The sequence below is a fragment of the Protopterus annectens genome, chromosome 6.part0 (assembly GCF_019279795.1).
Source record: "Protopterus annectens isolate FY-2018-M chromosome 6.part0, PAN1.0, whole genome shotgun sequence".
Taxonomy (NCBI): Eukaryota; Metazoa; Chordata; order Ceratodontiformes; family Protopteridae; genus Protopterus; species Protopterus annectens.
The window spans coordinates 1,816,921,064-1,816,944,350 of NC_056737.1; the positions used below are offsets into that span (position 1 = coordinate 1,816,921,064).

The window sequence follows — 23,287 nt, forward strand, 5'->3', positions numbered from 1 at the left end:
ACACACCCTAACAGGGGGGGGGATGGGAAAGGGAAATTAACTGACTAAAAAAAATTTAAAAGAGACAGGGATTTCTGTCAGAAAAGTTAAGTTTAAAGTTAAACTATCAAAAATAAAAGGGTTTTTAACTAAAAGGGGCTTAAAAGTCACAAAAGTGAATTACTTACCAGGAGCTGGTAAAGAGAAGACCTCCCAAGCGAAGCGGCAAACGAGATCTGGGTACTTCCTGCCTTGCATCATGGGATATGGGGCTGCCTCGAGCTGGTAAAAGGAGTTCTCGAGCTAAAGCAAGTGCCGAGTCGGAGCCGAGGGATCGGCTCCGAACCCATCAAGCAAGAATGAAGGCGAGATTGACAACTTAACATTAATATTTCACAGAAACATTTGCATTTAACAGAAAGCATCGACACACATCCAATAACTGTTTCAGATCATGCACAAATAAAAACCAAGATAAAAATGCAGGGTAATGAAGTAAAAATGAGACACCTGCACTTTCTCACCTATCTGTTAATAAGAGGGGAATTTAAGGAATGGGTGGTGGAAATTATTTGAGAGTTATTAGGCAAACCAAATATCTTCAAAAATTATGGCTAGTGAGTGGGATAAATTGAAAATGGGGTTTAAAAACAGGATAAAAAAAGAAATAGATACAGTTAAGAAGTAGTAGAAATTACTTAGATGGGATAATATAGCTTAAAGCAGTGCAGAATAAGGGGGATATCATGGAATAAGAATTGGCACAAATGCAGAGTGCTAAACAAAAAAATAAAGGAGTATCTGGATAATATGCATGAGTTTAGAAATATTGTTGTTAAGCAACTATTTTTTTGTTGATAACCCCAGAGCACAATGACTTAGGCAACAGAAAGTATAAAGTTCTTGCCAAACCTAGGGAGCAAATAATTAAGGATATGAATTTTTTGACCTGGGACACAGGATCTGAATTGCCTAGACATGGTAGGCTTTACTAAGTTTAATTCTATTGGCTGTCAAAAAAGCAATTGCTAGAGAATGGAAATCAAAGTCTAAACCAACTGTATCCGAAGTACTGAATATTATAAAAGAGATAAAAACTGGAAAAGAGATCTTTAAAAAAGGGAAGGCACAAATTAATAGAAACTGTGGGGACAATACATGCCGAATAATGTATAGGAGGAGTGAGGTTGAAGGAAAGGCAGGAATTCAGCAATTCATTTCTTGTTGGACTGATAATAATTACGAAGAAAGAAAAGATTTGTAATGTATAATGTATACACATAGAAAAAAATGATTATATGGTTGGGTTTTCGTTTCTGTTACTGTACGTTTGCATGTGCCTTAATTGATAATTTAATAAAGGTGTTTAAAAAAAGCAATGCCTTACTATGTCTAGACAGTTCAGATCCTGTGTACCATATTAAAAGGGTCATTCCTTAGATATAGCCATTTGCTCACCCAATATTTCTGACAGAGTACTCCGTAGGGAATTTTTAAAATCTGCCAACTCATTACACTCCCAAAACATATGTTCCCAGTTAACCCTTTCTTACCCATTGCATCTCTAACACTTGCTATCTACCTGAGAATTTTGTATATGATATTACTGACTGAAAGTTCATGGTGTATTTTGGGCTTGTTGAGCTTGGGTCGTAGCTGAATAAACCAGTCCACTTAACTGTAGAACAGTTAATAATAATAAACAAGGCAACCTATATTTTATGATTTACTATTATAGTGAACTTCCCCAAAGATTTTCAGTTTTTGTCAGTAGCTACATACAACTGCACTACATTTATCAAAAAAAACATTGCTAGAAGATATTTAAGATATATGGAAGCGTATAAAGCATTGATGATCTTAACCCAAAACAAGACTGTATGGTTTACTCATGCCTTGCAGTACTGCACTGGAAAAACCTTTCCTACATCTACACTGGGCATTACATATACTCTGTTTAGAAAATACATCAAGGAAAACAGGTTCATTAATACTCTGGTCAAAAAGATCCATAGTCTGAAGTCTTTCATACTTCTCTTGTGACACCTCAGTCATCCAGGTACACCCTTGGCGTGTAAATCCCATCACCTCTACTTTCAGGTTTTCAACAGAAATGGATAGACTGATTAAGGCAGAAGCCATCCCAGGCATGAAGAAAAGCTTTGTCTTGAAGGACACTCAATTTGTGACAAAGATGATTTAAGACATCTTGCACTTGAGGATCTATATTACAGAGATATTTCTGGATGGGGTAACAGCTACTAGGAAAACAGTCTCCTAGCATAACTATTTATTATCATTACTAGTTCAGTTCATCTGCACTAGCAGGCTTAAGGATGGGCACAGTAAGATTTTCCTGAGACAAAGCTCAGGTCCCAGCAGGATATGGAAAGCTTAAGACAGTCAGACATGATGGCGCCTCTTTAGAACTGTTTAATCTTATAAGTTAGCAGAAACTGTGGGGTCAAGTGGGATGCAGCTAGGGACAGCTGACAGATGCACCTTAAAGATAAATAAGTCAAACCTTGCTTAAAAGGCTGTGAGAGGTCATACAATATATGTTGCATGGAACAGAAAACAAGACTCTGTTCCCTTATTCTGTAATCAACATAAACATCTAGTTCATTACACAAATGTGACTTCCTAGTAGTAGTAATACTAGTTGGTTTCCTTGCTTAAGATTAACTAGAACATCTACTGAAAATAAATGCCTATGTAGTTTCAACCTGATATCTTTGGGGCTGTAAGACTGAGACTCTTAAGGTTTGGCTGTAATACTTTTACATCCTGCTGTCTGAGAAACTTGCAGAGAGGAGTAGGAGCTGTTGGCTCCTCCATCACCATTTGGATCAAATGGGTGAACAAAACTGGTTTTGGCTAGTTTGAAGCTATATGATTGGTTTCTGCTTTTTCTCATCTTACTTTCCACAGCAGTTCTTGGATGACAGGTGTCAGACAGAAGGCACACAGAAATCTGTGGTCCCACTTAAATGAGAATGCATTTGTTGCTAGTGTCACAGTGTATGTTGTCTTATAATAAAAGTGGATATCTGCTGATTCATTTGGAAGGCAAACAGAACAGTCTTTGGTAGCAACACATCTTTTTTATATTCCAAATAATTGCTGTAATATTTATTAAATGGGGTAATACAATTCCAGCTTAGAGTGTCTGTTAGTGTTCTGTTGGCTGGATATGTAAAGGTTTCTTGGAGCTGCAAACTGAGCATCACTGGCAGAGTGCACACAAATGGTTAGTGTGTATGGGGGAAGGGGGCAGATATAAATGGATTTTCTTGTATTTGTTCATGTGCTGTGTCACAGTGGTGCTGTTAGTCACTAACTGAAGAGTCTTTGGGTTCATTACTGACTGGAAAGCTTTCATGGTGTATTGGATGGACATAATTTCCTTCATGTTGATGAGCTTCTTCCTGTGCTCCCTGGACTTGAGGTCCTGGACATGAAAGTGTAGAATGCGGGCTCCCTACATACAGTGTAATGCATCTGTTGTCAGCTTCTACTCTACCTATTGGAGGAAAAATGGAAGCCCTGGGTTCCAGGAGACTGTAGATGTAACCACTGGAATTCTTTGGTTACTGCTGGGACCAGTGGCAGTATGCTGTCCATGGGCTCTGTGTGGATCATCTCATAGTTTCCTGTATAATTAAAAAAAAAAACTCCTACTTAAAAGTCACTTAAGTCCACGCTTTTTGCAAGTAGACAAGCCTCTACATAGCTTGTACTTAGATATACTAACTCTACAGATGGGGAATGGTGCCTCCCAATAAAGCTCACAGCTGTCTTGAGCAAGCAGTTATCCTCACACTATAAGCACTGAGGATTTGATACTGACCATTACAACTTGACCATCTAGGTGCAAGTGTAGGGAAACAGCTCTCACAGTCTTGTCATTACTGAATCATTCTTATCTGACCTCTGGCACTGGGAACCATAAGGAAAGGAGAGTAACTGTGATCTCTACATCAATGCTATGAAGAAGTTTCCTGTACTTAAGTGGCTTTCATTTTGAAACAAAACACAAAAAAGTCCTTTATCAGCTGGACTACATCCTGAGGTAAAAGACCCTAGAATTTGTCATATCTAGAATGACAAACAGAAGTTGTGTTTTAAAGGAATTAGGACATTTTCGGCATTTAGTGAGATTTCTAGACTCTGAACACATTGTACAGTCATAATCAGCCCACATATTTTATTTCAGAGTCTCAGTAGTGAAGCTGCTACTGAGGGAGACGCACTTCTTTGAATGCATGTTGCCAAAAGTTCTGTATCAAAAAAACAGCAGTGTGCCTTAACAAAGAGCACTGTTAAGGGGCAAGCCCCTTCAGTCTAAGATGCAGTGAACTTGTGGTTAATAACATTAAGTAAGGAAGTGTAGGGGCACAAACTTCTGCATTTGAGGTATGTGGGGAGTTTTTTTGCGTTTGTACAGCATTATATTTACAGTGTTAGTGAAAGCACTCCTGTTTTTACTTTCAAAGAGTTAGCTTGTTGACATTTTGGAAGCATGGGTTTAGCAACGTCATGTTCACTACACAACTTTCACTTATTCTGATATATATTTAGGACAGATTCCATAAGAGAATGGCCCACAGTTGCTCATCTTTCTTGCCAAGATACTTGTTAAGGATAGCCTCAGGTTAAGGAGAAGGCAGACAAATTACATGTAGGTTCACAGTAGAATTTATGATCCTGAGCATCTCTCCATGGAAGAGATCATCTGTATGGGAGCTGCGGATGAGAGAAGTCTTATACTGCAGCTCACAGACAAGGCAGTCTATACAGCTCCATGAAAAAAGAGGGAGGGAGACATTACTCTAAGTTACAAAAACAGGTGGCCTAGATTCATCCAGTGCACAAGGTAACAAGCATACAGCAGGTGAGTGCTGGCACCATCTCTAGGGGAAGCGCTCCCCAGAGGTGGAAGATCAGTTACAGGACCTATAGCCTGCACCGACACACCAATAAAGGCCATGATAAATTTAATCAGACATCAAAAACAGTGAGGCCACTTTCATTGTTGGGCAAATATTGTACACCTAACTAGGGCAGAATGAGCCATGGGATATTCCTCAGCTAGAGTCAGGAGTCATGTCTGTCCTAGGGTAAGCCAAATGACGATTTCTAGATCCAGTGTGCAAACTACACACTCCAATTCCTGTGCCATCATGCTTCAACTGCTCAAAGGTAGATTAGTTTGTATGGATACCAGGTACCATATTTCTCCAAACATAATTGTGGTGGGGAGCACCTTTCACACTCCTGTAATCATTGGGCAGAGAAAGTGGGGAGCTCATAACCTGAGACAATTTCAATGTCACTTCATTGGCACACTTTGTACAAGGAAGTCCTGAAATGTGTATGGCCTATAATTCATTTACCTTCAGCTGTTAGTAAAGCACTGATCCAGAATCGCTTGAGGGACTCGCTTCACAGTCTCTGGTGTAGGCACTCAAGGAGGTAAGGCAAACCTCAAGCTTATCTCTTATCTCTTGCAGGAAACTGAAATAAATGGCTGGTACTTGTGTTAATGTTTTCCTTCATTCTCCTTTTTCGGACAATCAATGCAATATGGATATGGATCCTGGCCATTAATCCAATGAGCACACTTTGTACAAGGAAGTCCTGAAATGTGTATGGCCTATAATTCATTTACCTTCAGCTGTTAGTAAAGCACTGATCCAGAATCGCTTGAGGGACTCGCTTCACAGTCTCTGGTGTAGGCACTCAAGGAGGTAAGGCAAACCTCAAGCTTATCTCTTATCTCTTGCAGGAAACTGAAATAAATGGCTGGTACTTGTGTTAATGTTTTCCTTCATTCTCCTTTTTCGGACAATCAATGCAATATGGATATGGATCCTGGCCATTAATCCAATGAGCACAGAGCACTTGGAAGGCTTCAACATTTTAGTCACTAAATGCAGGAGCTTTGCAATGATGAATGTTAGGAATGAAATGCAAACTGTGTGAGTAGCAGAAACACAAGGGCTGTGTGCCTCTCCTAGCCTACCATGTAACATCTTGCAATACACTGGTAAGAGGTGGATGCTTCCTCTCAAGTGCAGAATGAAGACAGCATATTAAATTCTGCTAAGCCATGGATACAGAAAGAAGAAATCCCATCAGTTATCTACTGCAAAAGGTCTCCAGAGTCAAATCTACAAAGTCTGTGAAACAGAGTGAGATAATGACATACTTTAGCTCTAAACCAACATATCTGTTACCTAACTTGTTAGAAAGAAACTGCAACTGTCACTTTGTCTAATAGAAACAGCAAGTAAAGGCACATGCTGAGTAAATTTCACAGGTCATAGCAGTTTGAAAACAAATGAGAGCACTACAATATGACAGCAAACAAGAATGAAGCTCATAAAATAGAATCCTAAATTACTATCAAAAGGACAAGTCATACCCCTAAATGAGTACTATTTACAATTAAGACTTTTTTTCTTTAGTTTGTTATGTTCTGTCCTTCCCACATCAAGTACGCTAAAATTTTTTACAGCCAACAGCCACAGTTAGCACATTAATAATAACAATAATAATAATAATAAGATAATCTCAAGCATAAACAACAAAAACTAAGAAAGCTTTTACAGATCAACAAGTCTAGAGTCTTCCAAAGGGTGTTATTAGGCTACAGTAATTGCCACAGCTGTAACACACACGCTTTATGTCTAATCACTTGTAAAACTTGGAAATGATAAGATATAGTCACATAAGCTGGACCTTAAAAATAATAAATAAATCAGGAACTTGCTAAAGTGCAAATGTGCTTTGTCAACAACTAAAAAGTGTTTCTTAAAAGGCAGGAGACACAACTTTCTAAATATTGCCTTGTATGATTATACCTTACTTTTATAAATGTTTTGCAACTCTTTTGATAATTACCCCAAGTGATGAAGCAGCCAACTGAGAGGAAGAGGAATGACAAGAGAGCCTACTAACCTCTCCCAGGGGGAAAGATTAAGAATAATACATCTAGGGACATGCACTTCTACAATCCTTTGTGGAAACAAGAGAAGGGAGAGAGGTGTCTGCCATCAAAAAGGGTAGGGCTACAGGAAAGAGTCATTAACAGAAAAAAGTAACAAAGCCCATGTACCACCCCAATGCAAACCCAGTTTGAGACCTTGAGCACATGTGCAACAGAAAGCTAGGAGGGATTCAATGCAAATCCCCACTAATGACTGCACGGATGATAGCCATACCACAGCTGTGTTCTCACCTCATAAAAGAAAATAAATGAGTGACAGTAGTCACTGCAGTAGTTTAGTGATTGGCAGGTGCACAGTCAAAAAAATAAATACACAGAAACTCTTAACTGTACAATGGGATCCACTAATACTGTATCACAAGACTCGCATTATAGACATTTCAATGTAGTTTGGATTTTTTGTGAACAGCTCTTCACTGAAAATAGGTTATTAGCCCAGTAGGCTCTACCTAGATGACAAAGTTCCCTACATAGAAATAAAATGAATGTTATGTACATACCATAACAACAGATCTAGATCTGTGTTGTCTTTTTGTCCTTCCTCAATGGATGGTTACTCGAATCAGTATCTGATCAGACTTCAGCCACTTCTAAGCTTTGGATAGTGACAGTGCACAGGCTCTTCCCCATACCCATAATCCTCTCACAACAAGCAAGTTACCTCAGATCAAGTTTGCCCACAATATCAGACAAAAATAAAATTATCCTAAAACAGTTACAGACCAAAAAGAAAGCAAAGCACAGTAATGGAGAGGAAGTATGAAACAAGTTAATATGTGTAGGCTTCACACAGAACCTTTTGAAACTAGAGGTGGCTCAGCAAGATATCTCCGGGAATGGACAACCAGGACTAAAAGGTAGGGGGATGGAGGGAGGGATGCTGAGGAAGGACAGAAGCAGACAACACAGATCTATGGTTATGTTAAGTACAAAACTTTCATATCTGATGTTGTCTCTTCCATCCATTCCTCAATGGATAGGACAGAGTCCCTCACTACCAAAACTCTTGGGTGGTCCAATGGACGGATATTCCTGAGCGTAGCAAGACCAAAGGAAGCTTTCTGTACATCTAACTTATAATGAGAAATAAATGTGTGAACTTTGGACCAAATGGTGGCAGCAAGGAAGTCATTAAGGGGTACCCCGGAGAAGTAAGTCGAAGAAACTACAGTTCTTTTTGATTGAGCTTTTGGAATTTTGGGTAACAAAAAAACATAGTCTTTGTAAACATAAGTGATACAATCTGAAATCCAAAGAGTGTGCAAGATTTTGGACACTTCTTTGCCTAATATGGATAAGGAAAAGGATACAAACAACTAATCAGTTTTTTTGGATGATTTAGTTTTATGAAAATAGAAGCTCAACTGGCAGTGCACATCTAAAAAATGTAACATGTATTCATCTTTATTAGAGAAGTTTGGAAAGAATATTGGGAGGATGATAGATTTATTGATGTCTTAGAAGCCACTTTAGGAAGAAAGGATGGATTAGTTCTCAAGGATACCCTACCTTTGTAGAAGATCAGATAGTGAGGTCTTAAAGATAATGTGTGGAGCTCAGTAATAGTGACCAAAAGAAAAAGTTTTCCATGATAAAATCTTCAGATCAACTTTGGACACAGGTTCAAAGTGTGTGGTGTATGTCTGTGTGTGTGTGTGTGTGTGTGTGTGTGTGTGTGTGTGTGTGTGTGTGTGTGTGTGTGTGTGTGTGTGTGTGTGTGTGTGTGTGTGTGTAGGGGCAGGTCAAGGCCTGCAACAAAACAGTTGCATCCCACTGGGGAAAAGTGTCCCTGAGTGGAGGACAGAGAAGAAAGGTACCTCTGGAAAAGGCTTTAGAAAGCCTGAGAGATGCAATGGAAGTGTGATCCTCCCCAGTATGAAAAGAAGAAGAAATAGTGGCAAGCTGTATCTTCATAGTGGAACAGATGGATCCATCTTGAAAGATATATGGTAGAGAATCTAGAATGGCTGGAAGAGGAGCTGAAAAGGTGTTCAAACTTTTTACTGAAGCCCAAATAGAGAATCTCCAATTTGCTTTTGTAAACCTTTCTGGTGGAAAGTCTCAGAGAAGGTTTCAAAATATGAGTGACTTTGAGAAAAAACTGGACTGCCCATAATTGGAAATGGAAAAACCATGTAGTTAGCTTGAGGGACTGAAGGTCCAGGAGATGCAATCCCGATGGGTGAGACAGGTCTGGAGCCGGGTCCAGGACCTAAGAACGGTTACCAGATAAAGCCAGAGAAAGAAAAACTACACTTGAGGCCAATAATGGGTGGTGTGGATTAATGTGACCTTCCACGCCAGAGCTTTCTGCAGAAACTTGGACATTGTAGGAACAGGTGAAAAAGCATAAAGAAGTTCAAGTGGCCAAAATGTGGACCAGAGCACCCCTTAGTGACTTCCTTTCTTGAGGTTTAGAGCAAAGTATTGACTGGACTTGCTGTTTTGGGGGGATGCAAATAGGTTGCAGCCTAAGAGTCATAGTATCAGTCTTGCTGGTGGCTTCTAAACCTTTGTGAAGACTTGAAATCCTGGTTTAATGAAGCCTGTCAGTCTGATGTTTTGCATCCAAGGGAGCTCCGGGCTGGAGCTTGGACTTTGCTGTATTCATTCTGATTCCCAAACTTGAGCAAAGGAGGAGCAAGGAGTCCCTGGCCTGAACAAGGAGATTCCTGGAGGGAGCAGTGATGAGTCAGTAATCCAGGTAAGGAAACACCCAGAACCCTTGCAAGTGAGGATGAGTTGCAGCCAATGCCATACAGTTGGTGAACACCTGGGAGGCTGTGAAGAGACCAAAGGGCAGAGCTGTGAATTGGAAATGGCTGATTCCCCACTTAGGGATACCTTGTGGTTAGTGTACTCAGGCTCAAACCCTGTACCTTGGGTGCAAGAAACAAAAGCCTGAATTCTCTACCCCTACCACCAATTGTGATTCAAGGAGTTGAGTTCAAGTCCTTTGTTGATTTTTGACTCATACTTTTGGTCTGTTCCTCTTACAATTTGTGGTTTTCTGGCAAATCAATGAGGACTGAATTCACTAGATAATGACAATCATTTAAGTTTCAGTCTTCCTGTCCTTCAGGAAACTCATGATAACACAAAACATTTTATTCTAGCAACTTACTAAGATTATACAAGCAATGTTTAAAATATGTCCCTGGTTTTGGGCCTCTGCCCCACCCCCCAATAAATTTTAGCTTTTTCCATATTTCTTGTGCTGCAAATCTAAGAGAGATAGCTGAGTGCCAAGCGTATTTTATAAGGAGCTGAAAGCTTCAGGGGAAGAGAAGTGCTGCTTATGCCACGTCTGTTTGCAATGTGCAACTGTTGTTTAGCAAATGATATCACTATTGTGTTAAAGTATTTAAAGGCATCGTTAGTAGCACAACAGGTAGTATATTTACATTTGATGCAGAAGGCTGTGGGTTCTACTCCCACAGTATGAAGATGGATTGCTGATATTGTACTGTGTTGTACTTTAAAGGGAGTGGATGCTGCAGTCCTGAGTATGTTCTCATTTGGAAGAGATACCTAGTAACTATGTAACTGTTATCAGTTTGCCATCCACTCCCTATTACAATATTATACCAGTGTATCATTTTTAATGTGACATGGGCAATTTGTTCTTCAAGGGCAACAGGTACTTTATTTGTAGATGAAACACTTGGTCTAGATTATCAATTTCCTGAATTCTTACTCGACCTGAAAAGCCATAGGCAAAGATGTAACTGGGTAAAAGAGAACGTAACCTATTATCTCCATTCGTACCTGCATAAATAAATTAAACACCTAACAGTAGATTGGGATTCCCGTTTTTAATATAAGCGTGGTTATTGAGTTTCTTTACTAGACATTTTTTTAGAATGATTTCATAAATGACTGATCTTGTTAGACCATCTTAACTGCTTAATTTTAATGTGTAACAAAGATAAAAGATAAGCAATGTGGTTAGCATTTCTAAATTTAGTAAAGCTCTGCACTACATTTAACAGTACAGGATGGTGAAATAACATGCAAAAGAATCATGAAAAGCAGACTGAGGTTTCTTAATTTACCTTGTTTGGTGCAAATTATCCTGCATATAGTCAGATAAAGAATAACGCTCCACAGTGATGTTGCTTCCATACAAACACTTTAGTAAAGAGAATTCAATGTTCCTTTGCTAAAGATCATTTTTTAGCACTGAGATGGGTGGTTTCTGTGCCCATGCTTCAGTGAGTGTACAATACAAGGTCGTGCCATATGGCAAATGTGTCTGTCTATAAGACATAGGTAGGTGTGTGTGTGTGTGTGTGTGTGTGTGTGTGTGTGTGTGTGTGTGTGTGTAAGAGGGAGGTAGGAGTGTGTGTAAGGGGGGGGGGGTTCATACCTCACAATTATCCAGATTTTTGTTTCATATTTTCAGTTTGTTTCTCATAAAATTGTGTTTTTCTGGAAAATCATTGAGGACTCAAGTCAAAAAATAATGGCAGGCATTTGAGTTTTATAGGTTGGTACTAGGCTATTGGCTCTAGGGCCTATACAAGCCTAACCATATCAATTCCCTCGATATTTCTTCCCACGATATTTACTTCCATGGACCCCTGTCTAGAAGGGCGACTGACTTGATCCCCAGGGTGAATTTCCCATCTCCCATCCAATCGTCAAGGTTCTTTTTGAAGAGGGCCAAGGAGGCGCTCTGCCTGACATGTATGGGCAGTGTATTCCAAAATATGGGGAGTCTCTGGGTCGGGAACCTACCCCTGCAGCATGTTTTGTTCATTGTGATGACAAGGTTTAGATCCCTGGAGCATCTGGCTCTGAGGGATTGGAATTTCTTTAAGTGGAGCATGTCCAACAGCTCAGGGTTTGACATGGCCTTGTATGTTAAGTAGAGATCGCCTGAGTAGACGATATGCCAGAGAGTAAAGCTAGAGTGTTTTTTAGATGGTCAGCATAGGGCATCTGCTTTAGGCCTGTGATTCTTTTAGTGAGGTATTTCTGTGGCCTTCCCAGCTATTGCAGATGTCTTGTGAGGTAAATACCAAACGGGGTGTTGTACTCTATAATGGGAATTATGAGGGAGGAATTATGAGGGAGGAATAGACTTCATATCCTTCTAAAATGCATAGTAATGCAAAACTTGTTCTATCCACTTTCTAAGGACGTAAGGGGATGTATGTGCATGTCATACTTCTCAACTGTACAGATATTGGCAGAATGTCTAGATTTTTGGTCTGTTCCTCAAAATTTTTTTTTGACAAATCATTGGGATGAGCCAAGGATTAAAATTACTAAATGATGACATGCATTTGAGTTTCAGACTTTATATCCTTCAGAAAATGTATTTTACCACAAATCCTGTTATTCTAGCAACTTTCTAAACATGTCCCTAGTTTTGGGCCTTTGTCTCCAATATTATAACAGGCTTCCTCTAGATTTCTTGTGCTAAAAGATTGAGAGGGTGTGTGTGTGTGTGTGTGTGTGTGTGTGTGTGTGTGTGTGTGTATGTGTGTGTGTGTGTGTGTGTGTTTGTGCGTATGTACAACAGAGATGTAGCATACCCCTCAGCTGCCAGGTTTATACATAATGTAGAGAGTTTTGCCCCATATTCCTACTAAAAAGGACTGAAGTTGCTAAATAATGACAGATATTTGAGTTTCAGACGTCATATCCTTTAGAAAAATGCATACTAACACAAATAATGTTATTCTAGCAATTTTCTAAGTTCATGACAGCAATATTTATAATCTGTCCCTATTTATTTTAGGCTCTGTCCAGATTTTTTTGCACTAAGAGGCTGAGGTGTGTGTGAGAAAGAGAGGGAAATGCCGCAGTGAGAGTCAGCAGGTGGAATTTATTTTCAAGTGCATTTCTAAGGAATTGTGAGCATCATGGGAAGAGAAGTTTACTGTTGCTCATGCTAAGTCTGCTTAAAATGTGCAACTGTTTAGCAAACAGTAACACTATTGTGGTACTGAATTTTAAAACGGTGTTAGCAAAGCAGCATGCTTGCATCTTGATACAGAGGGCTGTAGGTTCTACTCCTACAGCATGTAGAATTGCATTTTATGGGGGTGGGGTACTGCTGTCCTGAGTATGTCCTCCTTTGGATGAGATGCCTAGTAACTATAAACCTGTTTTTCAGCTTGCCACCCATTCCTTCTATTGCAATATACCAGCTTAACATTTTTCGATGTAACATAGGCAATTTATTCTTCAAGGCCAGTAGACACTGAATTTGTAGATGAAACACTGAACTATAAAGTTGTTTTCTAGCAACAACCTCTTCATTATTTTCAGATCTCTTTAATGTGGAATCATTCAGATGACTTTTAGTTCTGCAGAGATTGTGCATATTGACTGACATTGGTGTATTGTAATGACAGAAGTTTGAGTGGCCTTTTATGGCTGACATGTTCTGAAATGGGCAGTTTGTCATTATTGGTTCATATTTTTTTGTTTCATTGCTTACTGGAAAAAATGTTCAAAACTATAAAATTAAAACACATTCTAACAAGTGGTGCTGTATTATACAAGGGATATAATTCAGTTATTATATATTATAAATAATACAGTCTGGAAAGTGAATCAAAGAATGTTTGCATGGCCCTAAAAATGTGTGCAAGGGGCCTATTATTTGAAAACAGCCTAAAGGTAAACTTAACCCGCCACTGGCCAGATGCATTTTCTTTGAATGTGGGTTTCGATGCTGTTTTCGTAAATGTGAGTTTCAAAGGCAGAGAAGTTTTAATGCGAGGTCTGTTTTCACTGTAAGACACTTGCTTTGTTTAGCAAATGTCCATCAACGTTTGTGCTATAAAATTTGAAATAAAAGTTGCAAATTAAATCCAAATATCTGTAATCATTGTAGAAGTAAAGCATAAAACAGTATGTGCACTGAGAGTTTTCAACAGTGTTTATGGCAATTGGGGAGAAATAGCCAAGTAATGGGACACTGGAATGGCTGAGTGGGGGGGGGGTTACACCCCCCTGCAAAAAATCCTGCAGGCTCCTCTGACGTGGAATAGGCTCAGCTATGTCCGGTTCCTTCCATGCCCATTTGGAGATTAGGTCTACCATCTTGTCTGTGGGAAGACCCACCCAAAAGATAGATGGGCCAACTCCAAAAGTCTCAAAGAATACTGACTCCTCCTGGAAGGTGCTTCAGTGGACCACACCCCTTCCATCTTATAAATTCCAAAATTTCCCAAAATGTGACATCCTTAAGAGAGGATCTAGTGAAGCCTTCTCCTTTATCAAAGTCAGTATCTTCTGTGAGTGATTCCTGAGTGGAATCAATGTGCCTCCTTTCACATCTGTGCTTCCAGGATATCTCTTCTGTGGGATGTTATGGAGAGAACTCAAAAGCCGATGGAGTTCCTCAATGAGGATGGGCTCAAGGCTGTCGGGTACTGGCTGTCCCAAAAGGAATGCATGAGAAGGCTCAGAAGCTGGGGAAATCCTGTGGGAAATGGATAGACCAGAGCTCGAAAGGGAGGCCTGCTCTTTGAAGACAGACAGCATTCTTTCAAAAACCTCAAAGGCCGAGCCTGAGATGGATTGAGAAAGGTTCTCTAAAGGAGCTGAGACCCTCAGGAAAGGCTCGTCCTGAGGAACTGCCTGACTCAGCTCCAAGGCTGATGTAAAAGCAGACTTGTCCAATGCTAAAGTCCCAAGAGGAAGGAACAGATCCTAAGGTCTTGGACATGAACCAATCCTCCCCAGACCAGACGTTACTACTAAACTCCGAGATTCAGATGGCTTCAACAAGGTTGGAACAGAATGAATTAAAGGAATAATTAGAGTCAAAGTGAACCATGCCTACTGCTACAAGGAAGATGTACCCTGGATGAAGCTTGGATGCTGCAGGTAAGATCGGTGATGGAGTTGCAAAATTGTGAGGGGAAGAAATAACTCCTCCTCATCAGATAGGGATTGGAGCTGGAAGAACCCCCAGCTGGTTTTGGGTCCACAGAAATTTCCTCATCATCTTGCCCACTTCAGCCTTGGACAGGCTCCTGGAGGACCTGGATGAGTGAAGGGAGGAAGCTGAGGAGGAAGGTCTGCAGATGTGGAGAAAATATCTCTCTTGTAGAAATCAGAGATAATCAGCTCCAGGGAAAAACATTGCCCTGGGAGAGGCAGAGTACCAGATCTGATCAGGTCTGAGACCAAAGTTGGGTCTGAGGACTTCATAACTTTCAGGGCCAGGGCAAGGAAGGAGAGTGCTCTGTAGACCACTTGTTTGCCCCTTTTGACTTTTCATTTCCACTTTTTCATCTTTCTTTTTAGATTTCTTACCTCTGCTATGATCAGTTGACTTCCTTGAAGAAAAGTAAGAAGCAGAGGGACCAGAAGGGTAAGAAGAGTCACCTTCTACCACGAAGCTTGGGAGAAATCCTTTGAAAATCAGCTTCCAACAATGGCCTGATGGCTAAATACCTCATAAATTTTACATTGGGCTTCAGGATAAACAAACCCTACACAGTAAGCACACTTTTAATGTGCATCAGAATTAGGTAACTTATGACCACGGGCCACACATTTTTTAAAACACAAATGTTTTCAGACATTTTAGGCAAGAAGCAACAACTATGACTTGTAAAGTATAAGGCAGAAAAAAGATATACCCAAAAAGGGTGCACGTTACATGTTTTCTTTTTAAATATATATTGGGGAGGAATAAATATCTAAATAAAGTTAAGAACTCCTGAGGATTAGAAAGGAAGGACGAAATGTAGCAGAAAAAAAAAATCAGCAGCAAAAAACACATCCCCCACAAAACTGCATGAGCACAATGGACCATGTCAGTAGAGTTTAGTGACAAACAAAATCTGGAGTAACTTACTCATTGTGAGAGGACTGTGAGTAAGAGGAGGGGGCCTCAGCACTGGATCCAAAGCTTGGAAGTGGTCAAAGTCAGATCTGATACAGATCAGAATACTTGTCCATTGAGGAACGGGCAGGACAGACATCAGATCAGCCTTTTCACTTTTCAGGCAATAAAGCACCTTAAAATACCTTAAAATCACCATCAATAGTCTGCCATTCTTCAGCAGTAAAATCTGTAGCAGTCGCTGGAGATTTCTCCTTACGCAGAGCACGACTTTTGGGGGCCAGATTTTCTATACGCCTTTCACAAAAGTCTTGAAGGTGGGGATAACAACCTTCTTCTCCAGATCTAAAACACAAAACATATGCCTTTAAATGAACATCCAAACAATTACAGAAATAGTGTTTAGTAAGTCATTTGGGGTTTTCCTATATCAGCTACATTTAAATGCAGTATTTTTGTACATCCTCTGTGATATAAATTATGAGATGCTGCACATAGGCTTGCCTCTGTTCAGCAGAAAAAAAATGAATCAACTACAATGCTCCATCAATTACCTTCGTCAGACTAGGCATTCTCTTCCACTAGAGCTATGCTCATCCCAAGTTTGATTTTTTTTCCTTTCTCCCAGTCTATCTTAGTTCATTTATACATTCTTGAATCTCATATTTCCTTTTAAAAACAAAGATCACAGACTTTCATTATATTACCATTAAAGAACTTTGCTACTCAGACAGCTGTGTCCTACAGACTTTCAGTACATCACCCTGCCTGACCCCTTCCAGCTACTCCTGTTCTGCTCCAAAATTTTGACTCGCATCTTATCTTGTGCTGCTCCTTCATATCTAAATTATTTTTCTTGTTCACTGACCACTTTCACTTATTGCCATTTGCTACAGTCTACACTGTATGACTAGTGTTAAATGAAATCTTCATAAGTTATTTGTATTCATCCCCATAGTTACACATCCAACATCTAATGACACAATGAGCATCTACATCTGCTTACTTTCTCAGGATAATTTTTTGTTCCCCTGCAAGCATGCACAAATCATGCAATGAAAGTGATTGTGATGGAGCACATGTATGCCTTTCTAATCACTGGTAAAAGATGAATAATTGTATGCATCAGTAGTGTGAAAAAATCAACCTGAGTGATGCAAACTGTAATGTTTTGTTGCAGATTTCAGACTGAGAAGCTGTCATTGGCAACAATAACAGCAGGTCTTTCTGAAATGTACAGCACAGCTTTCCAATCTTAGTGACCGGTAGTGACAGTGTTCCTGCTCCCAGCATTATTGACAAAGATGGAAAAAACCCCATCACATTGCCAAATGTAGCAAACAAAGAAGTTATGTACTTGCCATAACATGACATCTGTGTTGTCCATTTTCATTTATCCTTGACTATTGGGTTCAGTTCCGATATCGGGACAGACTTAGCTGCCACTACAGCTCACACAGACCAAAAACTCTCGAGCTTCACCCTTACCCACAATCTCGCTCTCCCAGTTACCTCAGATCGAGTTTGCAGATTAGAAATAAAGTATATACATATATCTATCTATATATATATATATATATATATATATATATATATATATACATATATATATATATATATATATATATATATATATCTAAGAAGACCTTAGTGGAAACCATATCTGCTATGCCTTAATAAGAATAATAAGTAATATGAAGGTATCTAGGTATCTGTTCCACCAAAATGTCTTCAAAGGCAGGGGGATGGAGAGAGGGGAGTTAAGGATAAATTAAAATGGACAACACAGATGGAACGTTATGTTAAGTATAAAACTTCTTTATCTAATGTTGCCAATTTTCATTTTATCCTTGATGATGAGGGCAGAGTCCCCAGCTACCTTAGACCTTGGGAAGACTCACGGAAGGATATTCTTGAGCACCACTGAACCAAAGGATGCTCTACCCCTTAAGACAAAATCCAATTTGTAATGAGTAATAAAGATATGTGGGGAAGCCCAACTTGCTGCTGCACAAATATTATCCATTGAAGCCTTTGACTGAAAAACTGCTGAAGTGGCTACAGATCTTGTAGAGTTTGTGCCTTAATTGGTCTAGGTTAAACAACTTTGTTCTTATTGTACATAAAGGAGATGCAATCATTGAGCCATCTGGCTAAGGTCACCTTGCTGACTGGTTTACCAAACCTTGTATTAGAAAAGGAAACAGATAGCTAGTCAGATTTTATGTCTTTCATTCTGTGAAGATAAAAATGTAATTGTCTATGAATATCTAGCAGGTGTAGCCAGTATTCGTAAAGTTGGAAAAGAATACTGGCAATTCAATAGTTTGACTTGATACTGAGACTACTTTAGGTAGGAAGGGGGGATTTGTTCGTAAGGAGACTCTGTCTTTATGAAAGATCAGATAAGGTGGCTTACATGATAAAGCTTGCATTTCTGAAATTCTCCTAGCGGAGGTTATTGTTACTAAAAATAAATTTTTCCATGACAAATATTTTAGATCACAATCTGCACATGATTCGAAAAGGGGAATTTAATAATGATCTGTAACACTAGATTTAAATCTCAGGGTGAAGTAGGGTCCTTATAGGAAGGTTTCAACAAAAGTGTTCTTCTTAAGAAGGAATTACAAAGTTTGTGGGAAGCAAAGGAGCGTCCTCTGAAACCATTATGGAAATTAGAAATTAACTGCTAGTTGAATTTTAATGGTAGAAGGTGAAGCCCCTGCATAGAAGAGAGAGGCTAGGAAGTATAATATATTATCAGTAGATGCAGAAAAGGGGTCGATATCTGTTTCACAAGCCCATATGGTAAATCTATTCCATTTACTTGAGTATAGCTTATAGGTGGATGGCTTGCGTGAAGCTATGAGAATATGGCGCACTGGGGAAGCTAGATTAATTCACCTGGCAATTAGGGGAACTGGAGGAAGCATGCTATCAGCTTGAGATTCGAAATGTCTGGATGAACCAGTCCCTCTGGATAGGACAGAAGGTGTGGAGCTGGATCCAGAATCCAAGGTTGTTGAATTAGATGAGGTCAAAGAACAGGGAACCAAATCTATCGGGACCAAAAGGGTACAATGAGAATTACTTTGCTCTTCAACTTCAGTGCTCTGTGTAGGAATTTGAGGATTAGAGGAATCGGGGAGGAAAGGTGTATAGAAGTACGGGGGCCAAAAATGGAGAACAGCATCTCTCGGAGACTCATCTGGAGGTGGGATTAGGGCAAAGTAATTGCCACACTCGTTTAGGGGAGAGGCAAACAGGTCACAGCAAGGCTGGCCCCATTGATGGAAAATCCTTTCCGCCAATTTTAGATTGAGAGAACACTTGTGAGGCATGAGAATACATCTATCTGCCCAGTTTGTCCTTTATTACACTGGATTTCCCCGGAATGTGCATTGCCGTCACAAAGCGGTTGGAAGAGATCGTCCACTGCTACACTCTGAATGCTTCTCAACAATGGGGGCATGATTCTGTTCCTCCTCCTCTGTTATTGTACCAAACTACTGACATATTGGACGGCACAGTGATGCAGCGGTAGTGTTGTTGCTTCACAGGAAGAGGCTCTCCACTTCGATTATCGTCTGGGATTCCTTCTGTGCAGAGTCAGCATGTCCTCCCTGCATTCGTGTGGGTTTCCTCCAGGTGCTCTGGTTTCCTCTCACGTTACAAAGACATGCATCTGGAGCGTTTCTCCCTCGGCCTCCGCTGAAAATTGCCTTTGTTTCAAGTCTACTTTCCTGGTAAACAAATGTTAAATAAATAAATATTGTCTGTCTGAACTGCAATCATTCCCAGAGGAAGAGCAGTTTGGAAGGCTTGCAACACAAAAAGCAATGCTCTTAGCTCCCGAACATTGATATGCAAGTGGGACTCAGTAGGGGACCAAGCCACTTGGACAGTTTTACCCAAATAATGCTCCCATCAACCATATCTGGGAGGCATCCATGGTCACTATGGCTCTGAGTTCTAAAGGGGGTGAATGGACAGCCCAGAAGAATCTCTTTGGAAAGTATCCACTATGCTAGATCTTTTCTGATCTGACATGGGATGGTGTAAAAAAGGACCACTGAAGCCAGAAGCCACCGTAGAATTCTCATGCGATACTTCGCTAGGGGTACTAGAATTATAGTCACTGCCATGGCATCCAGAGCCTATAGGATCAGACAAGCAGATACTGTCTTGCTGTGTATTATCCTTTGAACCCGTGTTCTGATTCTCTGAAGCGTTTCGGGAAGAAGAGAAGCTACTGTTGTTGTCATATTTATTATAGACCACATGAATTGTAAAGTCTGAGTTGGAGTCAACTGGGATTTTTCATAGTTTATTGTTATTCCCAAATAAGCGCAGGTTTGGAGAACAAAGTCTCCTGCTTCTATCAGAAGATGCCTGGTCGAAGCGGTGATGAGACAGTCATCCAAGTAGGAATCCTTGCAGTCTCAAGTGAACTGCTACTACTGCCATGCATTTGGTGAACACCCTAAAGTTGTGGTGAGTCCTAAAGACCAGCGCCAGTCATTACCAATTCAGGGCACTGCCCTTTGGACTCGCCACACCCTAAAGTTGTGGCGAGTCCAAAAGGCAGTGCCATGAATTGGTAGTGACTGGGTCCCAGAAGGAAGTGGAGAAACTTTCTGGATCATTTGTCCATTTTTATATCGTAATACACATCCTGAAGATCTAATGAGCACATTCAGTAGTCTTTTTCCAAGAAAGGAAGTATGGACTGTAGAGTGACCATCCGGAACTGACTTGTTCAGTAAGATACAAACTAGGTCTCCAGTCCACTGACTTTTCTTAGCACTAAAAAGAATCTTGAATAAGTTCCAGATTTTATTTGGTCTGATGGGACTTCCTGGATGACAATTTCTAGCAGCTTTTGAATTTCTATTGTTGCTTGTTCCCCCTGGGTGGAACATCAGGGATGTTTTTGCATACGGGGGAGGGGGAAGGGAACTGAATAACCTCTGGAAATGATCCTCTGCACCCAGGAATTGGAAGTTATTTGTAGCCAGGCATCTTGTTACACAGATAAGCACCCACCCCGGACTCCCTCCAGAGGAAGACAAATCGGGCCTCCATTCAGAAACGCTGATAGGGTTTCCCTGGGAAGGAATCCCTGGAACCCTGGTTCTGCAGGCCACTTCCACATCACATGAGCGACGTCATCTGTTATAATTTTCCCCTCTGCCTCTGGGGGAACTGGTTCCACGCGTGTCCTGGAAAGACCCTTGAGATTTTCTGAACCACATTTTTCCACTGCTCCTATGATTCCTGCAGAAGGATCTTTGGAGAGTGGAAAAATGTATTCCTATGGCACAAAAGGTCTTATCATCCTTCTCACACCTGGATAACGTTTCTCTTACCTTGGGGCCAAACAGAGGTGATCCGTCAAAAGGGACATTGACAAATGATGACTTAAATGGCTCCTCAAAATCACATAGACACATCCAGGCATGTCCCCTTATGGCTACGCCTGACCCCAACGCTCTGTGGTCCCTTCATCTGCATGGGCAAGGAGCCTCACAGATGAGTTTGACACAAACTAATCCAGTGTAGCTAACTGGGAAGCCACGTTCTCTTGGACTTCCTCAGAAACAGATCCTGCTAGGGTATCTTAAAGCTCCTTGATCGTATCCCTTTGCTGTCTGGTAAAATGTGCCAGGAAGTTCAAAGACCTTAAAGCGAAGGTCGATGAAGTGTAAACCCCCTTCCCAAATCTGTCCATCGCCAGAGACTCCTTGTTGGGTAGATGGATGGAAGAACTCTCCTCAGCTAATGCCTTTTTGGTAGCAGTCACTATGACCATGGCATCTATCAGTAAACCTTTTGCTCAAAACTGATTGTCCTTGGGGGCGGATAACATTTTGTCCAGTCTCTTGGGGATAGGTTCAATGGTGTCTGGTGCCTTCCATGCCCACTATGAGATTAACTGAATGAGCTCATCGGTGGGCAGAATCACCAAAGAGGTAGGTGGGGGAGTACTGAAAGCCTGCAAGTAGACAGACTCCTCCTATGAAGGATTTTGGGACTTCAATCATCCCTCTGTTTCAAAATCTCTAAGATATCTCCAAAGCAGACATCATTAGTGGGTGAAGGGGGTGATGTTGGGGACCTTCACCCTCATCAAAATCGGTGTCTTCTGTGACTAATTCCTGACTAATTCTAAGAGCTTCCTCTTGCCCTTTTTCTTCTGAGGAACCTCCCGGGGGGGGGGGGGGTAGTCTGGAGAGGTATCACAAGAGGATAGAATCTGAATCTGTGGGACCTGTGGATTCGGTACTTGCTGCCCCAGTGGAGAGACAGGTCGAATATGGGAACGTGAGGATGGGATATGCTCCAAGGAGGAAGGGGTCAACTGCGAGACTGCTGTGGACAAGACCCTCTCCATTACCTTAAAGGTGGGTCCCCCTGAAGAGGGAAGGGAGCCCAGAACAGAGAGAGAGAGAGAGAGAGACTGCCTCAGAACCATGGTCACTCCCTGCTCTGACGAAATGACGAGACTGTCCCCAACACAGAAGCCAGGGCTGAACTGAGCCATGCTGAAGCTCCAAGGTGCAGGGACGGCTCCGAAAAAACTAGAGTTGACTCTGGTTCCTTGGAGCCGACAGGACAGATATGACCCTAGAAGGTCTACGGATCTGACAGAACAGGAGAACTCAGGCTAATAATCGGTTCCAAAGGGAGAGAGGTCTCTGAAACCAATACAGTCTGCGCCAGATGACTCCGAGATGACATCTCCAAAACCTCAGAGGAGTAGTAGTTAAGGGAGTAAAGGCTGAGTCGGTTCAGAGACCCAAAGGGGTTGGCGCCAAAGGGAGTCCTAAGTCATTTTGCCCACAGAATTTTATTCACTAGTCTCTCCACATCAACTTCTGAGAGACTTTTAGTGGAACAGACACAGGTCTGGGAAGATGATATGGATCCTTGTAAAAAGACCCTGGGTAATTTGCCAGCAAAAGGGTCAAGAGATCGTGAATAAACCACCCTTGGCAAATCAAGTTGTTGAACTCACTGTACCGAGGTAGTTGGCATCAAAGGAGGAGTGGTAGGGCATTTGTCCTGAGCCAGTATTTGAATTTGTTCAAACCTGTCAGTGTGCATACTATTTTCTTCCTTACTTCTACAATGTTTAGAGATATTTAAAACTTCTATTTCAAATTTTATAGAACGGATACTAACAGCCTTTTGCTAAATAAAACACTCTCTCACAATGAAAACAGGCTTAGCATGAACAGTAAGCTTCTCTGTCCTTGAAACTTACATTCCTTGAAAAGGCACTGAAACCCACCTTAAAAGAAAATTCATCTGGTCAGTGGTGGATTAAGTTTACCTTTGGACTGTTTTCAAACCATAAACCCCTTCCACATATTTCTTGGATTATGCATACATGTATGTGCTCTTTGATGCGCTATCCTGACTGTATTAAATTATATTCCTTGCATAACACAGCACCATTTGTTAATGTTTTA

The 23,287-nt window shown here is 40.7% G+C and overlaps 1 protein-coding gene across 1 annotated transcript in view; it reads right to left on the reverse strand.

Annotated features, from left to right (window-relative positions):
* The window catches only part of SPAG1 (sperm associated antigen 1), a 3,545,022-nt gene that overhangs the window by 3,463,877 nt on the left and 57,858 nt on the right, over positions 1 to 23,287 (reverse strand). The window contains exon 2 of the mRNA XM_044075164.1: positions 15,995 to 16,154. Coding sequence (XP_043931099.1) covers positions 15,995 to 16,154 — 160 coding nt within the window. The remainder of the gene's footprint in view (positions 1 to 15,994; positions 16,155 to 23,287) is intronic.